Consider the following 23,647-nt stretch of genomic DNA (forward strand, 5'->3'; position numbering starts at 1 on the left):
GATGCTCCTAGGGACAAGTAAGTTTATCCACACCCAAAGTTGAGTGCAACAACAATATATTCAATTCATTTTATGGCACTCTTAAAAGGCCATACAGTAAAATATAACAAACACTAATGTATGATGTGGCAGCCATCTTGTTTGATTATGACGTCATTGCAGGGTGCACCTGGTGATCATGGAGCGCTGGGTCCCATGGGAGAGGAGGGGAAGAGGGGAGAACGGGGTGACGCCGGGACTTCAGGCGCCGCTGGACCCAATGGAGAGAGAGTAAATCAGCTCTTTCACTCACTACAAGAACTATGTCTGTCTCTGTCTCTTGTCTTTCTCTCTTTCTCTCTTTCTCTCTTTCTCTCTCTGTCTTTCCTCAGTACATTCAATAACAGCAAACAGCAAAATTATTTGATTAAAATCAAAACCATTTAGCAAATTCTGTTAAAACCAATGTGTAATTTCCAGGGTGCTCCTGGCAGTAGAGGTTTTCCTGGTCAGGATGGGCTACCTGGTCAAAAGGTAGGTTGATTTCTCTTTCAATCTATAGAATAAGTCAGCCGGGTTAAGTCATTGAATAATAATATTATGCCATTCAAACGCCACACTCCATTCTGTGATCAGGGTGCCCAAGGTGAGCGAGGACTGGGTGGGTCATCTGGTGCCAAAGGTGCCGATGGTGACCCAGGACGCACTGGAGAGCCAGGTCTTCCAGGGGCACGGGTGAGATAACACACCTCTACCTCTCGTCAGCATTCTCTATCACAGAAGAAAATTCCTTTGTGGTGATCATCACGCTTATGTTGATCCTAGATGAAACAGACATGAGAAGTACATGAACAGAACCACCTAAAAAAGAGTCAACATTTTATTAAAATCCTCCCTTTTCTTTCCTCAGGGTCTGTCGGGTCTTCTCGGCTCCCAGGGTCCTGAGGGACACCAAGGACCAATGGTGTGTGGATATGAGTCAGGATATATATATACTCCCCTACCCATTTCTATATATATATAAACTCAGCAAAAAAAGAAACGTCCCCTCATTGTAAATTGCATTTATTTACAGCAAACTTAACACGTGTAAATATTTGTATGAACATAACAAGATTCAACAACTGAGACATAAACTGAACAAGTTCCACAGACATGTGACTAACAGAAATTGAATAATGTGTCCCTGAACAGAGGGGGGGGGGGGGGGGGGTCAAAATCAAAAATAACAGTCAGTATCTGGTGTGGCCACCAGCTGCATTAAGTACTGCAACGCAACTCCTCCTCATGGACTGCACCAGATTTGCCAGTTCTTGCTGTGAGATGTTACCCCACTCTTCCACCAAGGCACCTGCAAGTTCCCGGACATTTCTGGGGGGAATGGCCCTGCCCTCACCCTCCGATCCAACATGTCCCAGACGTGCTCAATAGGATTGAGATCCGGGCTCTTCGCTGGCCATGGCAGAACACTGACATTCCTGTCTTGCAGGAAATCACGCACAGAATGAGCAGTATGGCTGGTGGCATTGTCATGCTGGAGGGACATGTCAGGATGAGCCTGCAGGAAGGGAACCACATGAGGGAGGAGGATGTCTTCCCTGTAACGCACAGCGTTGAGATTGCTTGCAATGACAAGCTCAGTCCGATGATGCTGTGACACGTCGCCCCAGACCATGACGGACCCTCCACCTCCAAATCGATCCCGCTCCAGACTACAGGCCTCGGTGTAATGATCATTCCTTCGACAATAAACGCGAATCCGACCATCACCCCTGGTGAGACAAAACCGCGACTCATCAGTGAAGAGCACTTTTTTCCAGTCCCGTCAGGTCCAGCGACGGTGGGCTTGTGCCCATAGGCGACGTTGTTGCCAGTGATGTCTGGTGAGGACCTGCCTTACAACAGGCCTACACGCCCTCAGTCCAGCCTCTCTCGGCCTATTGCGGACAGTCTGAGCACTGATGGAGGGATTGTGCATTCCTGGTGTAACTCGGGCAGTTGTTGTTGCCATCCTGTACCTGTCCCGCAGGTGTGATGTTTGGATGTACCGATCCTGTGCAGGTGTTGTTACACGTGGTCTGCCACTGCGAGGACAATCAGCTGTCCGTCCTGTCTCCCTGTAGCGCTGTCTTAGGCGTCTCACAGTACGGACATTGCAATTTATTGCCTTGGCCACATCAGTCCTCATTCCTCCTTGCAGCATGCCTAAGGCACGTTCACGCAGATGAGCAGGGACCCTGGGCATCTTTCTTTTGGTGTTTTTCAGAGACAGTAGAAAGGCCTCTTTATTGTCCTAAGTTTTCATAACTGTGACCTTAATTGCCTACCGTCTGTAAGCTGTTAGTGTCTTAACGACCGTTTCACAGATGCATGTTCATTAATTGTTTGTGGTTCATTGAACAAGCATGGGAAACAGTGTTTAAACCTTTACAATGAAGATCTGTGAAGTTATTTGGATTTTTACGTTTTATCTTTGAAAAGTCTTGAAAAAGGGATGTTTCTTATTCTGCTGAGTTTATATTTACTCCCCTGCCTATTCAAATCAAATTTATTTGTCACATACACATGGTTAGCAGATGTTAATGCGAGTGTAGCGAAATGCTTGACTCTTCACTTCACTGCTTGACTCTTCACTTCACTATTCATTTGGACAGTGATGTTAAAACATTTAATTTGGCTCTGTACTACAGAATTTTGGATTTTTTTATATTTATTTCAATAGGCAAGTCAGTTAAGAACAAATTCTTATTTACAATGACGGCCTACACCGGCCAAACCCTCCCCTAACCCGGACAATTGTGCACCGCCCTATGGTACTCCCGATCACGGCCAGTTGTGATACAGCCCAGAATCGAACCAGGGTCTGTAGTGACGCCTCTAGCACTGAGATGCACTGCCTTAGACCGCTGCACCACTCGGGAGTCAATTTGAGTTTAAATGTTTTATATGAGGTGATTTCATACATACCGGTATCTGTTTTACCGTTTTGAAATAAATGCACTTTATGTATCTAGTACCCCATTTGAAGGGGTCATAAGTATTTGGACAAATTCACTTATAGTGTATTAAAATTAGGTCAAAAGTTTAGTATTTGGTCACATATTTCTAGCACGCAATGACTCTACAGTCTTGTTGGATGCATTTGCAGTTTGTTTTGGTTGTGTTTCAGATTACGTTTTGCCCAATAGAAATGAATGGTGAATAATGTATTGTGTAATTTTGGAGTCACTTTTACTATAAATAAGAATAGAATGTTTCTGAACACTTCTACATTAATGTGGATGCTGCCATGGTTACGGATAATCCTGAATGAATGATGAGTAAGAAGGTTTCAGATGCACACAGATCAGGCCCCAAAACATCCTAACCTCTCATCATTACAATAGCTTAGCATTTTGGGGGGGTAGGATATTTGTGTGTCTGTAGATTTCTCACTCATCATTATTCATGATTCATTCATGATTACCCGTAATCATGGCAGCATCCACATTAATGTAGAAGTGTTAAGAAACATATTAAATACGCAGGGGAGTGTATAATACATGTTTTTATCTATAAACAGGCCAAACGTCAACCTACCTCTGTTTCTGTCTCCCTCTCTCTCTCTTTCTCTCTCCCTCCCTCTCTCTCTTTCTCTCTCCCTCCCTCTCTCTCTCAGGGAGGAGGAGGAGAGGATGGGGGTCCAGGGCCAGCAGGGTCAGATGGTACCAGAGGTCCAGCTGGAACCATGGGTGTAGTAGGACCAAAAGGCTTTACTGTAAGTAACCCACACTTTATGGAGATCATGTGTGTGTGTTCCTTTCCACAATATACAGTAGAAGCAGCTCCATTAAACCCATCACATTTAGAATGATGAATGAAATACTGTAGTTGTTTGAATACGTGTACCATGGACCATACGATGTCAGGAGAGACACAGGAATGCTACTTATATGATATAGGCTGAGGGAAACATTGACATGTTATTGATTGTGGATCATTGTTCATTTGTCCTCTCAGGGAGACCCTGGTAAGGCAGGAGAAGTGGGGACCCCAGGTGTTGCAGGACAGAGGGTAAGTACACTACACTCATCAGGGGTTCAAATAGGATTTTGTAGGTGGTGGAACTGCCCCTCAAACTGGTTCATTTCCAAATATAAACTGGGTGGTTCGATCCCTGAATGCTGATTGGCTGACAGCCATGGTATATCAAACCGTATCCCACGGGTATGACAAAACATTTATTTCTACTGCTCTAATTAAGTTGGTAACCAGTTTATAATAGCAGTAAGGCACCTCGGGGTTTGTGATATATGGCCAATATACCACGGCTAAGGGCTGTGTCCAGGCACTTCGCGTTGCGCCGTGCATAAGAACAGCTCTTAGCCGTGGTATATTGGCCATGTACCACACCCTCTCGAGCCTTATTGCTTAAATAAAACATTTTCAGTTTCCATTCTAAGCTTTCTCCCATTATAAGCTGGTAGAACTCTGCTGTAGTACCTCATAGTACACACTGACCACTGAGGACTGTTTCTCATACAGGGGGTTAATGGGAAAACTGGAGAGATGGGCGCTGGTGGCACTGCTGGTCCAGCAGTAAGTATCTGGTTAATATGTTTCAATTAAACGATATATACCAACACAGTTTAAACATGAAATACTGTATGGGGTTATGGTAAGCTTAAACCGCTGCTGGTTGTCCTGCCCATACTTGACTTCTTTTAGGGAGTTGCAGGGAAGAGAGGAGAACAAGGACCTCCTGGTATGAATGGCTTCCAGGTATGCTGTTTCACATGGGATTTATTCACCTTGTGTTTACTAGAATAGAGACTAGTGATAGTTCTAGTCAATAAAGGGGAAATGAGAGCTATAATGGTGTGATGTATTTCAGGGTCTACCTGGATCTGCTGGTCCACCTGGAGAGTCTGGGAAACCAGGTGCTGAGGTACGGTATGACATCACGCCCGACTGTGACATACAATAAGCTCTATTTACAGTTGATTTGTTTACAGCTTATTTATGTTACATTTCAACAATAGATAATTTCTTTAGATAATGAACTAAATGTTGTTCGTTTGATAGACTCATGACTGGGTATGTGTGCCTTTGCCTGCAATGGACCAAACAAAGGCACATGTTAACCAGTCATGAGTCTGCCAACATAACGAAACACAGTCCATTCATTATCTACAGTAAGAATCTAGAAATGTAACAGGTTTTTGAGTTGAGTTATAGATCAACACTACTATTAGGTTCAGCAACGTTTCCGGGTTATTTAATGCTGCATTTACACAGGAAGCACAATTCTGATATTTTACCCTATTATTGATAGCAGGTTGGCATTTATTGGGATGACTCATGTTCTGGAGGCAGCTCTGCAGGGTAGTTACATGCTGGCACAGCCACAAAGTCAGAAAATCTGATTTTAAACCTAACCTTAACCACAATGCTAACCTTTTGCCTAACCCTAACCTTAAATTAAGACCATTTTTGTTTTTATAAATGTTTATGATATATCACCAATTTTGACTTTCAATCTGGCCCATAAACGTCAACCTGCTTCTTGGCAAAATTGCTGTTCTGGTTGTTCAAAAGACCAATTAGTGGAAAAATATCAAAATTAGGCTGCCTGTGTAAACAAGTTCGAGTTGATTTGTCGTATGCCCGTATTCGATACACATGGTATACACAGTCCAATGAAATGCTTACTTGCAGGTTCCCTCTCGACAATGTGACAACAATAAGAAATAGCAAAAGATAAGAATACAAAAATAATAAGGAAAGGAACTCAGTAGAATATAATAAAAATGTAGCATAAGTATAAATGCAGGAAGTGTGTCAGGGAAGGGGATTGGTCAGTAATGAAGGTGGAAGAGGGGATTGAAACTGCCTGTCTGTTGTGTTGATGAAATGGTTTTGGTATTGTCATTCCCAGGGTATCGCTGGAGAGGGAGGGGCTGCTGGTCTCACAGGGCCAAGGGTAAGCCATCTTAATAGCTGATTTATCTATTCATTTGATGCCCATTTGAATACAACCCGCAATAGGGGAAAAGTAACCCTGCCCCTCTGCAGAGAAAATGCATCTTCCAACTGAAATTATAATCATATTGATATTTTTTCAATACAGAAGTACAATTACCTAATACATAATGGACACCTATCGTGTGGCAAAATTCATTTTTTTCCCCAATGCGGTTTTGTTTGAGTTCAGTCCTTATCTTCACTACTAAAATAAGGTTTGTAACTAGGGCACTGTGTTTTTGTTAATCATGTCACATGACCTGAATTTTAATCTTCATGTAAAGCTTTTTCATCAAACTGTCCCATTTTTAAAATGTCAGAAGGTCCAGCACCATCTTCAGACAATTGCTTTAATTTTTTGGTCTAATTCTCATTTCTGGAAAAAGCTTAAAATCCAGGTCATGTGACATGATAACTAAAACACAAGGCCCTGTTTATAACATACAGTGCTGTAAAGACGTTGTTTGTAGCTGACCAGTGGGTGATTGTATCGCAGGGTGAGCGTGGCATCCCAGGAGAGAGAGGTGATGTGGGAACTAACGGACTACCGGGGCCCAAAGGTATTTCAGGGGGGCCAGGACCAGAGGGATCAAAGGTAAGTCTAGAACACATCACTTTAAAAGATGTATTTATTTGTGTCTTTATTCATTCAGTCATTTAACCAGGTTGTCAAATGATATCTCTTCCACGATGGAGGCCTAATGCAGATTAACAATGTAATGATAACCTCATATATCCATGTTATTTCCCACAAACATGATATGAGAGTTGTTTCTGTGTGTGTTCTTCCCCCAGGGTGGGTCTGGAACTAAAGGAACCGTTGGGGACATAGGAGCTGCAGGCCTGCAGGGGATGCCAGGGGAGAGGGGTATCCCTGGTTCTCCTGGTCCTAAAGGAGATGTGGTAAGTATCTGTGTTGGAGGGGAAAATATCAACCAAAACTTGGTAAAGTCCACAAAGTACCTCCAGAGTCCAAGACACTAGAAGGAACTACAAGTTGTAACCCTTCAAAGTGGTGTATTCCATGCTATAACTGGGTGGGTTCATTCTGCAGTCCTGTTCTGCTGACCCCTCTTCTCTCCTTAGGGTTCAGTTGGTGAGAAAGGAACCGAGGGTACTGCTGGAAACGACGGGCCCGGGGTGAGAGTTGCCTTACACATACATGTCTACACATACCTTTCTGAGTCACCTAAATGGATTACATCAAGGATTTAAGCAAAAATAACATCTTAAAATGTCACCCACAACAAAATTCTGTTAGGTTCAAGTTGAATGATATGTCAAAATGTAGTGACGTCATCATAACCAGTTGTAGGCCCTGGGTGGAGTGGAGTGACCTTTTGATGCACCTTCTAGTTTCATTGGTTTCATAACCATAGGAAGTTGTTCACAGCAAGTTGTCGAATATTTGAAATCCTGTTTGTTTTTCATTTGAAGGGACTTCCTGGTCCAGTTGGACCAACAGGAGGCATTGGGCTCAATGGTGATAAGGTAAAGCATTCACTCACTCACTCACTCACTCACTCACCTCACTCACTCACCTCACTCACTCACCTCACTCACTCACTCAAATGTATTCATGAAGGCCTCTTTACATCATCAGTTGTCACATAGTGCTTTAACAGTAACCCTGCCTAGACCCTAAAGGAGCATCCAGCATACAGTCACCAACAGCACTTAGACAGACAGACTAGATGAACATACACTGTAGCAGAGAACACCTATCCATATTAAGGCCTCAGTGCCTACCACAGATACCCAGACAATATATTATATTTGTTTGTTTTAGGGAGAGGCCGGCCCTAAAGGGCCCCCTGGACGTCGAGGAGCGCGAGCAGTGGCCGTAAGTACTGCGATTCATTTTGTAAAACTATTGACACGTGAAATACTGTAAGTTGTCTTGTGTACAATTGTGTACAATTGTCCCATAGTAAAAAAAGACAATTGCAACATACTGTTAATAGTTATCATATACCTCTGTACTGACCTCTGACCCAACATCTGTTATAGGGAGCTTCTGGGGAGCCTGGTCCAACCGGTGCAGTAGGATTCCCTGGGTCTCCTGTGAGTGGCTTTCAAACAATGTGGCGGTCTGTCACGCCCAATAGTGTCAGCTATGACAGGCGCCTTCCCTGTTGTATTGTGTCCCTTCATGCTCTGTTAATTTGTCAACCTTGGCTTGGTGTTGTTACAGGTGATGTCTGAACAGATTACGCTGCAAACATCCTCCTGTATAATGTTGAATACAAATTTCAGTAATGGTCAAAGTTAATAAGCATTTCCATATAACCACATAGTAAATATTTCCATGGTAAGACTTGGAAGTCGTTTCGCATTGCGATGAATCTGCCCAGTAATCATGGTCATTGTGTCCGACTCTTCGCAGGGTCCTGATGGGCAACCCGGGGTCAAAGGTGAACCAGGAGAGAGGGGTCAGAAGGGTGAGGCTGGAGCACAGGGACTCCAGGGAACAGCTGGTAAACTTGGTTCCCAGGGTCCTGCTGGTGTGACTGGACTAAAGGGGGCCAGAGGAACACAAGGGGCCGCGGTGAGTGCGTCGTACTGAGGGTGACATATAACGGCTGGAGCATTCATAGAAACACTTCACCATGGTATTTACTGTAGAAATAGACCTGATCATGGCTACTCAGCACAGAGTAGGAATGCTTTTCCAGGGAATTCACTGAATATGTAGTACAGTATGTTGATATTTTCTGATAAGAATTTCATCTGTCATTTTCAGGGTGGGTCTGGTTTCCCAGGATTCCCTGGGGGAGTTGGTCCAGCAGGCTCCGTTGTGAGTTAATCCTACTATCGACCAATCAAATCACTTTCTACCTATGAGATCACCAATAAATTATTTCATAAACAATAGCAATATAGTGAAATATGTTATTCCATTACTCACGTTGTCTTTCCCCTCTTCCAGGGTGAGGTAGGGGTGCCTGGAGACATTGGTACCCCAGGGAAGGCAGGTACTCCTGGACTTAGAGGCGAGAATGGAGGCCCTGGGCGTGTAGGAGAGAGAGGGGCCCCGGGCCCGGCAGGTGCCCCAGGAGACAAGGGAGAGCCTGGAGAGGATGGACCAGGGGTAAATATGAGAGAGTTACAGAAGTAAAACATTTAGCTGTATTGTTCAAAGTGGTTTACAGAGCGAGACTTCTCTGCCATCCTCCATTACGCTATACTTCTTTTGATAGACTAGAAAATATCTGAAGTTACCATTGGCCAATGGGATGGTCTTTGTTTCTGACAGGGCCCTAATGGGCCGGCGGGACCACCAGGCATCTCAGGACAACGAGGTGTTGTGGGCATACCTGGAGTCAGAGGAGAGAGCGGGATGGTTGGGCCCCCCGGTACTGCTGTATGTATGGAACTCAAGTTCACATTCACCATTCATTTCTATAGTCTTGAGAGTAGTATCATTATACACTGAACAGAGTCCCAATCCAAGACTCAGTCAGATATACAGTACACTCATACACTTTCCATTTGTGTCCTGACCAGTGATGTCACACTTTTTCCCCAGGGTGCACCCGGAAAATCAGGTGCCCCCGGAACTCGGGGAGGCAAGGGTGCTGTCGGTGCAGTCGGGTTACCAGGGGCAACCGGACCAAGAGGGGACCTTGGTCTTACGGTATGTGTTTTCACTTAATTGACCCATGACTGTTCTGTCTGTGGGTTCAGTGAACACATTTCCATTAAACCAACTGTGGATTAAAACATACTGACACCTTTCATTCATGTGGGAATTATAATAGTTCCCCTGAAAAGCAGGTCTGTACTGTAACAGAAGGATACTGTACTATACAGCACAGGTAAACTTAATGCAGCAATCTGTCTTTACAGGGTAATGCTGGGTCTGATGGGGTACCTGGCAAGGATGGACTTATAGGAGCCAGGGTAAGACACAGCTACAGATGGACAAGAAACTTTATGGAAATGTATGATCAAACCATTTCACCAGAAAATCTGTCCTGTCTGTCTGTCTGTCTGTCTGTCTGTCTGTCTGTCTGTAGGGAGATAGAGGGAATCCTGGTGCTGAGGGTCTTGCTGGAACTCCGGGGCTTCATGGCTCTGTTGGTCCAGTCGGCACCTCTGGTGTCCCTGGGAAGAGAGGAGACAATGTGAGTAATCTGGACATTGCCACAATGCCATCGCAGAGTTAATTGCCACACCAACGTTCAGAGCCTTCTAGCCTTGAGACATGACTGTAGACCCTTATGGCGTTAGAGGTCATAGGAGTCTACAGTGTTTGAGGTCAAAACCCAGTATGAAAATATATGCACTCACTACTGTAACTCACTACTGTCTTCTCTGGATAAGAGAGTCTGCTAAATGACAAAATGTAAAAATGTAATGTTTCAGGGTTACGAGCTGTCATGCTCTGAGTAGATGTGACAAGGTTGGTAGTAGTAAACTCATTTCAGGTTCTATGATTTGATTTCCCTTGACATAGTTTTTTTGTTTTTCAACACCAGGGTGCTAGAGGGCCTCCAGGACCCCAGGGGCAATCAGGGATCCGGGGGAAGCTGGTAAGAACACCTCTCTTACATTTCCTATGAAGTAGAGTACACACTACTAGTGGTAGTAGTATGCCTGTTGATGAAGTAGAGTACACACTACTAGTGGTAGTAGTATGCATGTTGATGAAGTAAGTACACTACTAGTGGTAGTAGTATGCATGTTGATGAAGTAGAGTACACACTACTAGTGGTAGTAGTATGCCTGTTGATGAAGTAGAGTACACACTACTAGTGGTAGTAGTATGCCTGTTGATGAAGTAGAGTACACACTACTAGTGGTAGTAGTATGCATGTTGATGAAGTAAGTACACTACTAGTGGTAGTAGTATGCATGTTGATGAAGTAGAGTACACACTACTAGTGGTAGTAGTATGCCTGTTGATGAAGTAGAGTACACTACTAGTGGTAGTAGTAGTATGCCTACTGATGAAGTAGAGTACAGTACTAGTGGTAGTAGTATGCCTGTTGATGAAGTAGAGTACACACTACTAGTGGTAGTAGTATGCCTGTTGATGAAGTAGAGTACACACTACTAGTGGTAGTAGTATGCCTGTTGATGAAGTAAGTACACTACTAGTGGTAGTAGTATGCCTGTTAATGAAGTAGAGTACACTACTAGTGGTAGTAGTATGCCTGTTGATTAGTACATACTGTATAAACTAGTGATATGCAAAATCTGTTTACTTTTCCCCCGAACCAATATTGGTATCATATCGGTTTAAATGAATAGCATCAAAACAGTTGAATAACATTGCACTTCCAAGGCTTTGTAGCTCAGACAGCTGCTTGCTGATTGCCCATTGGGTCAGGTGTGAATGCCCGTGGTACTAACCTACCCCACCAGTTCGAATACAATGGGAAGCTCGTTCCAAGTTTTAATGTCGCATGCAGTGAAAAGTCTGCCTTGCAAACTCAACAGCGCAATAATCAATAACAATGTATTACTAGGGGAAAAAACACAAGAAATAAGAATAAGAAATATGATATACACAATAAAGTAAGTAAGCATACTATACTGTATACAGGAAATATTTTAAAAGTCAGTTCCAATACCATATTTACATGTGCAGGGATACTGGAGTGATGGAAGTAGATATGTATAGGGGTAAGATGACTAGGCAACAGGATATAAGTTGAACAGAGTAGCGGCAGCTTGCATGTGAGTAGGTGTGTAGAGTCAGTAAAAATGTATGTGCATATTATGTGTGAGTGTGCAAATGATGGAGTGAGTGTTTGTGTGTGTGTGTTGGAGTGACAGTGAGTGTGAGTGTGTAGGTCCCTGTGAGTGTGCAGAGACAGTGCAAAGATTTAAATAAAAGGGCAATAAAGATACAGAGTTAACTCAGATTGTCTGTGTAGCTATTTTGTTAGCTATTTATCAGTCGTATTGCTTGAGGATAGAAGCTGTTCAAGAGCCTGTTGGTTTCAGACTTGATGCACCGGTGTCTCTTGCCGTGCGGCAGCAGAGACAATAGTCTATGGCTTGGGGGGTTGGAGTCTTTGACCACTTAATCGCCCATCAACAGGCAGTGAAGTATACTAAAGAGCCTGTGAGAGGGTTCTGTGCCTACAGAACCGCTATCACGATATGCCTTGCTCGTATTGATATCAATATCAAATGATATCGAAATCATATTGAATTCTCAATATTGATGCCCAGCACTAACATGAACCTATGATACTGACACAGGAACCTGTATTTATTGACAGACCAGTAAACCCATGTTGTATAAGTCTCAATGAGTGTTGATCTGGATAAATCTGCTCACAGTAATTTACAGCAAATGATCATGATTTTTTTTTATCCTAGGGGCCTCAAGGGCCACAGGGAGACAGGGGAGCCAAAGGAGACCAAGGAGAGAGAGGGCAGAAAGGCCACAGAGGCTTCACTGGATTGCAAGGCTTACCTGGGACAACTGTGAGTAAAAACTGCCCAAGCACTATTAAAAGGCATAATCTGTCATTTAATTTATGGAAAATTGTATTAACTTCGCAAAATCAATTAAATGCTTTTATTATTAATTATGTCAGCCAATAACAGGCTAATCAATGGCCTTCTGTTTGTAGGGACAATCTGGGGATGTTGGAGCTCGAGGAATTGTAGGACCTACTGGACAGAGAGTAAGTACACTGAATAAGCTGTCAATGCCTCAGTATAATGGTCAATTTGTGTGTGCTGTTTGTTTCCCTTTATAAATCTGATTGTGTTTTTCATCAGGGGCCCCCTGGTGTGGTTGGCCCCGCGGGAGGTGATGGCCAAATCGGGCTGACCGGGCCCATGGGCTCCCCTGGATCAAGAGGAACCAGTGGAGACATCGGACCTCAGGTGAGACGTTAGAGACTAGTGGTTCTGTTGTCACTATGCTGGTTGGATCCGCTATGACTTTCAAATGGATGTCAGAACAAACCAGGCTTTGGATGTTGATCAATTGCTTGTCCAATAGAATTGCTTGTTAGATTAAGCATGCAAATAATTCATACATGTGTCGTGTCTTTGGCTATGCCGTATTAAATGATATGACATGCTATTCTATAAAATCCTTTCTCTGTAATTAATATTACCTGATTGAGCTAGTCATGTAAATGTAATTAACTCGAAAGTCGGGGCACGACAAAATAATATTTATAGAGCAGTTATCTTCCGAATAAACTCTTAAAGACCTAGTAATATTTTACATCAATAGCAGTCAATATTAATCGTCACCTTATTTCTTTCTCATCTGAAAGTTGTAAATTCTTGGTTATCTTCATGAACCCTGGCTAACAAGTTGAATCAGCAATACAAAATTGGGTTTAATTATTTATTTACTAAATACCTAACTAATCACACAGAATTACATATACACAGAATGAATCATACCTTGATTACAAATTACGTCATAAAGGAAAACGTCCCTAGCGGACGGAACAGATATGACAGCTGGTTACCCAAAGGAAAGGGGGCTGGGTTTGAGTGAAAGAGCGGGAAGACTGAAGAACAAAGGGAGAAGCAATGTCTCTATCGGGCCGTAGGCAACTACTCTATCGTAAATACAGAATCTTATGCATTCTAAATTACCGCCCATTTGGAAAAGGAAAAGGCAATGAATATTTACTCTGAGCTGCGCTTCAGTAGGTTGGTGGTAGATGGAAGGCCGAGTTGCCCAAGAGTTCTTCCATCCTTTGAAGAGCGTCTCTGGTGGTAAATTGGATACGTTGTAGTAACGTCATTGTGTGGTAGACGGGATACTCTGTCTGTCCTCTCCTAGCCCAGTTTAAAGCGGCCGCTGCTAACTCAACGGCTAGGAGGTATCACTTCTGTAGTGAATAAGAGTTCAAAGTTCATACCATTCGCAACCAAAGCTCACGCTGAGGTTGGCTTCGTTCTGTAGTTATTATCTGAACCCTTCTGACATCGGATCGTCATCCTAATGTACCCGGAACAGAAGGTTACATTTTCGTCAAGGGCTTATATAATGGAGGGAGAAGGGTGTGTCTTCATAGTTTTATAACCCATGTCTCTTCACAGGGGCCACTGATTGAGCAGAGCCCTAACCTTATGAAAACCCAAATCTCTCATTTGGAAGCTAAAATTACATTTAATCTTTTCACCAATAATTTTCTATTTAAACATTTGAATTGCACAACAATTCCATGTGAATCTGATAACTATAATGTGTAGACTTTCCACTGTACCGTTAATGTCATCCTATCATTGATGAGAATGTCTCAGATGACAACTGAACTGACATCATATTCATTAAGTACCAACGGATATGTTCAACTGGTTGTATTCCCAAAATATGGTTCATTTCCCCCCACCTGATATTCCCAGAATCTCTGTTTAACAAAGGCTATTCAAGAGTCCCTCTGTAGAGTCAAGAGAGAGGGAAGGGAGAAAGGTATTTATGGGGTATCATAAACCTTACCCACAGGCCAACGTCATGACACCTGTGACACATTCAGTGTTTCTAATGCAAAAAAGCCAACAAGGAGACATGGCATATCAAAGGACAGTAACATACCTGTTTCTTGACTTCTCTCCTCTTTTCCAGGGGCCTCCTGGGGATGCTGGTCCCCCTGGTCCCCCAGGGACCCCTGGCCCTCCCACTGCTGGGGCTGATATGTTCGGCTTCAGCAGCTCCTTCGACTACGACTACGGCGAGGACCAGGATGGACCACCTCCACCCCCAGAGTTTAACGGGGATGAATCAGCCCCCCCTCAACCCCCTCCAGAGTCCAACTGGAACGACTCCGGCCCCCATCCCCCTCCAGAGTTCAACGAGGATGAGGCGCGTCCCAATAATGCCTCGACCGTCCTCGGGGCAGACCAGAGCGTCCAGACCACGCTGAAGAGCCTCAGTGGAAACCTGCAGAACATGAAGTGCCCCGATGGCAGCCAGGCCAACCCCGCCAAAACCTGCCAAGACATCAAGCAGTGCCATTCCCTTAAAAAGACTGGTAGGTCCAGTTTTCACCACAGACTGTGTCTTCTCTTGTTTTTAACTGCTTTTTGTCTTGCCTATTCTTTACTCAAGCTTTTGTTTTGCTGCGACGTAGTTAGGGTGTTATAGATGAATTAATGGATGCATATACTCGTTAGGTGATATTGACTTTATTGACAAGTGGAGTCCGTGTGTCTAATAGATGATGAGATACTTGGTCTTTCCATGTCCAGGAGACTACTGGCTGGACCCCAACCAGGGCAGTACCAAGGATGTTATCAAGGTGTTCTGCAACATGGAGACTGGTGAGACCTGCATCTCAGCCCACCCCATCTCAGCCAGCATCCCTCGCAAAACATGGTGGACCAAATCCACTCCCACTGCCAGCAAACCTGTCTGGTTTGGAGCAAATATGAATGGAGGAACTAAAGTGAGTATATAAAATATACACGATGTCTATTCAATGAAGGCATGTAGTATATAGATGATAGCATTACACTGTGGATACCTCTAAAGCGGCCAACTGTTTCTATGAATAAACGAGCTACCATACTGTAGAATAAATTCACCAAGCACAATACTGCTTTAAAAACATACATCCTCTGCTGCCTTGATTATATAGCAATGGAAGACTTCTTTCTGTCAGAAAAAATAGCTGGAGATGTTTGTGAAAAACTGTTACACCTCCAGGTGTATTTTTCTAACATTGATGTAAAAACTGAAATGCTGATTAATGTACAATAGTGTCCCTGTGAAATACTTTTTTTCAATGAACTTCTGATTCCAGTTTAGCTACGGCAACAAGGAGGAGCTGCCCAACGCCGTAACCATTCAGATTAGGCTGATCCGCCTGCTTTCTAAGGAGGGTGTCCAGAATGTCACCTACCACTGCAAGAACAGCGTGGCCGTGAATGACGGAGCCACAGGCAACCTGAAGAAGGCTCTGATCCTCAAGGGCTCCAACGGACAGGAGGTCAAGGTTCAGGGCAACTCCCGCCTCAGATACACTGTCCTGGAGGATGGCTGCTCTGTAAGTCACCTAACTATCTACCTACAGTACCTACCTACCTATACCTACTTCTACCTACAGTACAGTATACCCACCTACCTACCTATGCCTACCTACCTATACCTGCCTGCCTACCTACCTACCTATACCTACTTCTACCTACAGTATACCTACCTACCTAACTACCTACATACCTACACTACAGGTCAAAAGTTGTAGAACACCTACTCATTCAAGGGTTTTCTTTATTTTTTACTAGTATCTACATTGTAGAATAATAGCGAAGATATCAAAACTAAGAAATAACACACATGGAATCATGTTGTAACCAAAAAAAGTGTTAAATAGCCACCCTTTGCCTTGATGACAGCGTTGCACACTCTTGGCATTCTCTCAACCAGCTTCATGAGGTCGTCACCTGGAATGCATTTCAATTAATAGGTGTGCCATGTTAAAAGTTAATTAGTGGAATTTATTTCCTTCTTAATGCGTTTGAGCCAATCAGTTGTGTTGTGACAAGGTAGGGTTGACTCTCATGAGGACCGCCACAGGAAAGGAAGACCCAGAGTTAGGGGGATAGACAGAAGATAGCCCTATTTGGTAAAAGACCAAGTCCATATTATGGCAAGAACAGCTCAAATAAGCAAAGAGAAATGACAGTCCATCATTACTTTAAGACATGAATTTCAGACAATATGGAACATTTTAAGAAATTTTTATGTTTTTTTAAGTGCAGTCCCAAAAACTATCAAGCGCTATGATGAAACTGGCTCTCATAAGGACCGCCACAGGAATGGAAGACCCAGAGTTACCTCTGCTGCAGAGGATAAGTTCATTAGAGTTACCAACCACAGAAATTGAAGCCCAAATAAATGCTTCACAGAGTTCAAGTAACAGACACATCTCAACATCAACTGTTCAGAGGAGACTGTGTGAATCAGGCCTTCATGGTCAAATTGCTGCAAAGAAACCCCTACTAAAGACACCAATAAGAAGAAGAGACTTGCTTGGTCCAAGAAACACGAGCAATGGACATTAGACCGGTGGAAACTTGTCCTTTGGTTTGGAGTGCAAATTGGAGATTTTTGGTTCCAACCGCTGTGTCTTTATGAGATGCGGTGTGAGTGAACGGATCTCCGCATGTGTATTTCCCACCGTAAAGCATGGAGGAGGAGGTGTTATGGTGTGGGGGTGCTTTTCTGGTGACACTGTCTGTGATTTATTTAGAATATAAGTCACACCTAACCAGCATGGCTACCACAGCATTCTGCAGTGATACGCCATCCCATCTGGTTTGGGCTTAGTGGGACTATCATTTTTTTTTCAACAGGGCAATGACCCAACACACCTCCAGGCGGTGTAAGGGCTATTTTACCAAGAAGGAGAGTGATGGAGTGCTGCATCAGATGACCTGGCCTCCACAATCACCCGACCTCAATCAAATTGAGATGGTTTGGGATGAGTCGGACCGCAGAGTGAAGGAAAAGCAGTATACAAGTGCGCAGCATATATGGGAACTCACTGAAGACTGTTGGAAAAGCATTCCAGGTGAAGCTGGTTGAGAGAATGCCAAGAATGTGCAAAGATGTCATAAAGGCTACTTGAAAAATCTCAAATATAAAATATATTTTGATTTGTGTAACACTTTTTTGGTTAATACATGTTTCTATATTTGTTATTTCATAGTTTTGACATCATTATTATTCTACAATGTAGAAAATAGTAAAAAAAAAAAAAAAAAACTTGAATGAAACCCTTGAACTTTTGACCAGTGGTGTACTTCTACCTACAGTATGCCTACTGTACCTACCTAAACCTACTACCTACAGGATACCCACTGTACCTACCTACCTATACCTACTTCTACCTACAGTATACATACCTACTTCTACCTACAGTATACATACCTACCTACCTACCTACCTTTGCCTACTTCTACCACAGTATACCTACTTCTACCTACCTATACCTACTTCTACCTACAGTATACATACCTACCTGCCTGCCTACCTACCTATCTATACCTACCTACCTACCTACCTACCTACCTACCTACCTACCTACCTATAACTACTTCTAACTACAGTATACCTACCTATATCTACTTCTACCTACCTACCTACCTACCTACCTATACCTACTTCTAACTACAGTATACCTACCTACCTACCCATCCTTTACCTACCTACCTACAGTATACCTACCTACCTATACCTACTTCTACCTACAGTATACCTACCTACCTATACCTACTTCTACCTACAGTATACCTACCTACCTATACCTACTTCTACCTACAGTATACCTACCTACCTATACCTACATCTACCTACAGTATACCTACCTACCTATACCTACATCTACGAAAAGTATGTGGACACCTGCTCATCGAACATCTCATTCCAAAATCATGGGCTTTAATATGGAGTTGGTCCCCCTTTGCTGCTATAACAGCCTCCACTCTTTTGGGAAGGCTTTCCACTATATTGGAACATTGCTGTGGGGACTTGCTTCCATTCAGCCACGAGAGCATTAGTGAGGTTGGGCGCTGGTGTTGGGCGATTAGGCCTGGCTCGCAGTCGACGTTCCAATTCATCCCAAAGGTGTTTGATGGGGTTGAGATCAGGGTTCTGTGCAGGCCAGTCAGGTTCTTTCACACCGATATCGACAAACCATTTCTGTATGGACCTTGCTTTGTGCACAGGGGCATTGTCATGATGAAACAGGAAAGGGCCTTCCCCAAACTGTTGCACAGGATTGTCTAGAATGTCTGTGTATGCTATAGCGTTAAGATTTCCCTACACTGGAAATAAAGGGCCTAGCCTAAACCATGAAAAACAGCCCTAGACCATTATTTTTCCTCCACCAAACTTTACAATTGGCACTATGCATTGGGGCAGGTAGTGCTCTCTTGGCATCTGCCAAACCCAGATTTGTCCGTCGGACTGGAAGATGGTGATGCGTGATTCATCACTCCAGAGAACGCGTTTCCACTGCTCCAGAGTCCATTGGCGGTGAGCTTTACACCACTCCAGCCGACGCTTGGCATTGCGCATGGTGATCTTAGGCTTATGTGCGGCTGCTTGGCCATGGAAACCCATTTCATGAAGCTGCCGACGAACAGTTCTTGTGCTGACATTGCTTTCAGAGGCAGTTTGAGTGTTGCAACCGAGGACAGACGATTTTTACGCGCTACGCGCTTCAGCACTCGGCGGTCCCGTTCTGTAAGTTTGTTTGGCCTACCACTTCATGGCTGAGCCGTTGTTGCTCCTAGACGTTTTCCCTTCACAATAACAGCACTTAAAGTTGACCGGGGCAGCTCTATCAAGGCAGAAATTGGGCGAGCTGACTTGTCGGAAAGGTGGTGCCATGTTGAAAGTCACTGAGTTCTTCAGGAAGTCAATTCTGCTGCCAATGCTTGTCTTTGGAGATTGCATGGCTGTGTCCTCGATTTTATACACCTGTCAGCAATGGGTTTGGCTGAAATAGCCGAATCCACAAATTTGAAGGGGTGTCCACATACTTCTGTATATAGTGTACCTACCTACCTACCTACCGACTTACTATGGCTGTTGCTGTGGCCCTATTACCGCAACACCGGCAGTCATGACAGCAGTAAAATTCAGCTTGACTGTTGAGTCATGGTAATATCCTCTTATGCACTCTGGACATGCTTTAGGAGTACCCAACTTGCTAACTATCATCAGGTCCTAATCGCTATTGGCCTGGTACTCAGGGCTCTATTGTCCCTCCATCAGGTCTTAATGGTCTGGTACTCAGGGCTCTATTGTCCCTCCATCAGGTCCTAATGGTCTGATACTCAGGGCTCTATCGTCCCTCCATCAGGTCCTAATGGTCTGGTACTCAGGGCTCTATCGTCCCTCCATCAGGTCCTAATGGTCTGGTACTCAGGGCTCTATTGTTCCTCCATAAGGTCCTAATGGTCTGGTTCTTAGGGCTCTATTGTCCCTCCATCAGGTCCTAATGGTCTGGTACTCAGGGCTCTATTGTCCCTCCATCAGGTCCTAATGGTCTGGTACTCAGGGCTATATTGTCCCTCCATAAGGTCCTAATGGTCTGGTACTCAGGGCTCTATTGTCCCTCCATAAGGTCCTAATGGTCTGGTACTCAGGGCTCTATTGTCCCTCCAGCAGGTCATAATGGCCTGGTACTCAGGGCTCTATTGTCCCTCCATCTGATCCTAATGGCCTGGTACTCAGGGCTCTATTGTCCCTCCATCAGGTCCTAATGGCCTGGTACTCAGGGCTCTATTGTCCCTCCATCTGATCCTAATGGTCTGGTACTCAGGGCTCTATTGTCCCTCCAACCACTCTGACATCAATGCAAATGCAATCGAAAATCATATTTAAAAAAATATATAAAAACAGTATGTGCTTTTAAAACTCACCTCACGGTGATTGAAAAAAGGTCATGACCGTCACACCCCTACTACCTATCTATACCTACCTGCCTACCTACCTACCCCCCCCCCCCCCCCCCCCCCCCCCCCCCACCCTGCCCAACCAACCAACCATCTACCTACATGCGTTGTTGAATGTCTGAATCAGGTGTGCCAAAGTGGTCTGGGAAGTGGGAACAAAAGCCTACCCACCCTGTCTTTTAGTATTCAGGATTGTATAATTAACTAGTGCTAAAGCAGCAGTTACTCTTCCTGGGGTGAACACAACACATAAAACATGATATAATACAGAACATTAAGAGACAAGTACATCACAAGGACAGAACTACATACATTTAAAATAAGTATACAAGCTTTCATACATGTATGCCTTCATAATCATCTCATTATGTGGTTCTGTCCTATTGTTTACTTGTTTACGTTGTATAGGACAATGAGTTGAATTCAGAATTATAGCTACGGTATGTCTTCTTCTCCTGTGTCTGCAGAAATCGAATGGAGACTGGGGCAAGACTGTGATTGAGTACAGAACTCAGACGCCAGCCAGACTACCTATCGTAGACTTGGCCCCCATGGACATAGGCAAGGAGGATCAGGAGTTTGGCCTGGACATCGGACCTGTGTGTTTCTCCTAAACCCAACACACATGGATGGATGGATTGATTTATTTAACCCTATGAGGAGTGATTTTTTAGAACGCCATCCTCCATTCTGTTTAAAGAGGCAATCTGGATTTCAAACAAGAAAAAAACACTCACTTTTTAGTTACATTCTTCAAGAATCAATGGCTATATATCACTCATTTAAAAGATTGCCCCTTGAAGAATTAGGTTTCAGTTCAATAACTAATACTGAACAACAACCCCTTGTGATGTCATCAATTAGAATCGGTTGGAATGTTGTCGTCCATTCTCCTCCAAAGGGTTAAACATTCCCAAGACTCTTGGACTACCTGCTGAAGCGATCAGCTTTGTACATAAAGGCAGGGCGGAGAAACGACAGTACAGTATATGTCCTGCCTGCTACTAAAATATTTATTGCTTCTTTCCAAGAAACAACTAAAGTTGTTAGTGCAATGGTACTGGTAGTAATTACTATTGAAGAATGCAGGTGTATTGTATTAAGAAGATTGTGTCATGATGGAGTTTCAGGGCCTGAAGGTTTCAGCTTGTTAAAAACATGACAATTTATGGAACTTAAGTGTCAGTGTCGTATGACGTTCCATCATACATTTCTTTACCAGTTTCTCAGTGAATGCCACTAAATAGATATACTGTCACTTGATGTAGAGACAAAACAACAACAATTGTATTCCTTTTTCTAATGTAAATGCAACATAAGAATGTCAATTGCTCGTCACACGTTTATTATTCCTGTTTATTATTGATATGATGATATTTTCTTCTGTCGACTGATGGTGTTACACCCAATAAAATGAATCTCATGCCCTGTTCAGTCAATCTGGTTTAAGGTTCAGGTCAGGATGAATAAAACAAATACCTTCCCATTTAATAACAGTGTTTGAATTACGCAGGGGCACAACTTGAATTTCAGAAGAGGGGAGGACATAATGTTTATATTTCTTTAGCAATTTCAGAAGGTGGGGACATGTCCACTATTTCTTCAAAAAAATAAGTTGAAAGTGAAAAAACATTTGGTGTTCACACGTGTATTTGTTTGATTTATAACTGCACAGAACCAAGAAAAAAAAGTTATAAACTGAAATTTTTCACACAAATGGCCTGGACTAAAGGTGATAAGTTGCAGGTTCCTACAGGGTCAAAATAGCCATTAAACCAGTTTTGAAAATAGAAACCACAATATTCTGCTCTATTGCACTCCATTGTAAAGTGCAAGGGTGCCGATATGTTAGAGCACAATGGTAGATGAACATGGCATCTTGATTAAAAAAAGGTGGTGTTTATTTGTCATGCGTAATAAATCTTACAAGAGCTTTTACATTAAAGTCAGCATTAAAAACTATAAGAAAGTTTAGAACAAGCAGTAACAATTATATGCATAATTAATTAAGTCCAATTCCCCCTGGAAAAATGACCCCACATCCAAACAAGAAGAAAAGTTCAGGGTTGAGTGGAACAACATAGACTGAAGATCAGAGGCAGGTAACAGTTCACTGTTTCTCTCATCTCTATCAAATGCAAAACGTTGTAAAACTTTTAACCAATTACAGTATTACACGCTCCCACTGAGATGTCTGAATTTCTAATTTCTGTAAAACTTCATCGACAGAGGGTACAAGATAATCTCCAAATTCCCAGAGTCTTCTGTCGAGGACCAGCTGCTCATTGGTCCAGCTTTCTCTCCGAGACTCTTTCACCTGCATGATCTTACACACGTCGGACGGAACCCTGACAGAGTCCCCATAGCTCTGTGTCACCTCAAACATGGCCGTCTGCAGCACCAGACGGGGGTTGACCACCATCTTGTAGGAGCGGAAGGCATCTTCAAGAATAAGCTCTCTGTAGACGTAGTCCAGCAGATCCACCCCCGGCGCCCTCCTCCGTGCGGAATGGTCTTGCGTAGCAGTACCGGCTGTGGCAGGGAAGAGGTGCGTCTCCATCAGGAACACGGATGCGTCGGGGTGCTGCCCCTGCAGGTCCTCCATGAGGGGCAGAAGAGAGCTGTGTGAGGCCGGGACCAGGAGCTGATCAACGTCAGCCAGGAGGACGTACCGTGACCTGTACATGTTCCTGTAGATGCACTCGTTCATGATGGTCAGCTGGCCGTTGAGGTGGATATCCCCTTCCAGCTCCTGGGCCTTCCACCCAGTAGAGGGCTTGAGGAAGTGGTTGATGGGCCAGCCAATCACCTCCAGAGTGCCCTCCTCTGCGTAGTACTGGAGGACCTTCTCCAGGTCAGGTCCACAGCTGGTGAGGTAGAGGACAACCCTCCGCACCCCCAGGAGCTTGTAAAACTCCATGGTCTGGACAAACTGTTGGACGTTGTTGTAGTCTCCAAACATGCTGGACATGCACACGGTGAGGTAAAAGGGGAAGTCCTCCTCCCGTCTCTCCCGGTTCTGGATGCTCAGAAATGTCCGGTTGAGGGTGTCCTGGATGTCGAGGGATGTGCCGAGAGTGACGTGCGTGGCGTGGCATCCTGGTTCTTCGAGGCAAAGCATGTCTGCGGCCACATACGGGTAACCATAATGGACGCTGTGCGTTACGACAGCAGCTGGAGCAACCTGGGGGGCGTGTCCTGAGCAGCACAACACACAGTACAGAGACATGGGTCGGTCTCTGTTGACCATGGCAATGATGCGTGT

General features: G+C 43.9%; 1 protein-coding gene across 1 annotated transcript; it reads left to right on the forward strand.

The window, feature by feature from the left end:
• The first annotated feature begins 147 nt into the window (after positions 1 to 147).
• On the forward strand, positions 148 to 21,812 carry LOC129845781 (collagen alpha-2(V) chain-like). Its single transcript, XM_055913692.1, has 31 exons — positions 148 to 270; positions 460 to 513; positions 616 to 714; positions 890 to 943; positions 3,638 to 3,736; positions 3,979 to 4,032; positions 4,504 to 4,557; positions 4,687 to 4,740; positions 4,853 to 4,906; positions 5,897 to 5,941; positions 6,479 to 6,577; positions 6,778 to 6,885; positions 7,069 to 7,122; positions 7,420 to 7,473; positions 7,772 to 7,825; positions 7,993 to 8,046; positions 8,369 to 8,530; positions 8,726 to 8,779; positions 8,912 to 9,073; positions 9,239 to 9,346; positions 9,512 to 9,619; positions 9,832 to 9,885; positions 10,002 to 10,109; positions 10,464 to 10,517; positions 12,319 to 12,426; positions 12,576 to 12,629; positions 12,727 to 12,834; positions 14,543 to 14,948; positions 15,166 to 15,362; positions 15,720 to 15,962; positions 20,850 to 21,812. The coding sequence occupies exons 1-31, from the start codon at positions 148 to 150 to the stop codon at positions 20,994 to 20,996; spliced, it is 3,186 nt and encodes a 1,061-aa protein (XP_055769667.1). The 3' UTR covers positions 20,997 to 21,812.
• Positions 21,813 to 23,647: the final 1,835 nt, after the last annotated feature.

The sequence above is a fragment of the Salvelinus fontinalis genome, unplaced genomic scaffold, assembly GCF_029448725.1.
Source record: "Salvelinus fontinalis isolate EN_2023a unplaced genomic scaffold, ASM2944872v1 scaffold_0365, whole genome shotgun sequence".
Taxonomy (NCBI): Eukaryota; Metazoa; Chordata; class Actinopteri; order Salmoniformes; family Salmonidae; genus Salvelinus; species Salvelinus fontinalis.

Excerpts from the sequence above, each read along its gene's own strand:
- LOC129845781 (XM_055913692.1), top strand. The coding sequence starts at position 148 with ATGACGTCATTGCAGGGTGCACCTGGTGATCATGGAGCGCTGGGTCCC. Across the intron at positions 7,474-7,771 it reads TTGGGCTCAATGGTGATAAG|GGAGAGGCCGGCCCTAAAGG; the intron begins GTAAAGCATTCA and ends TGTTTGTTTTAG. Across the intron at positions 15,363-15,719 it reads ATATGAATGGAGGAACTAAA|TTTAGCTACGGCAACAAGGA; the intron begins GTGAGTATATAA and ends TTCTGATTCCAG.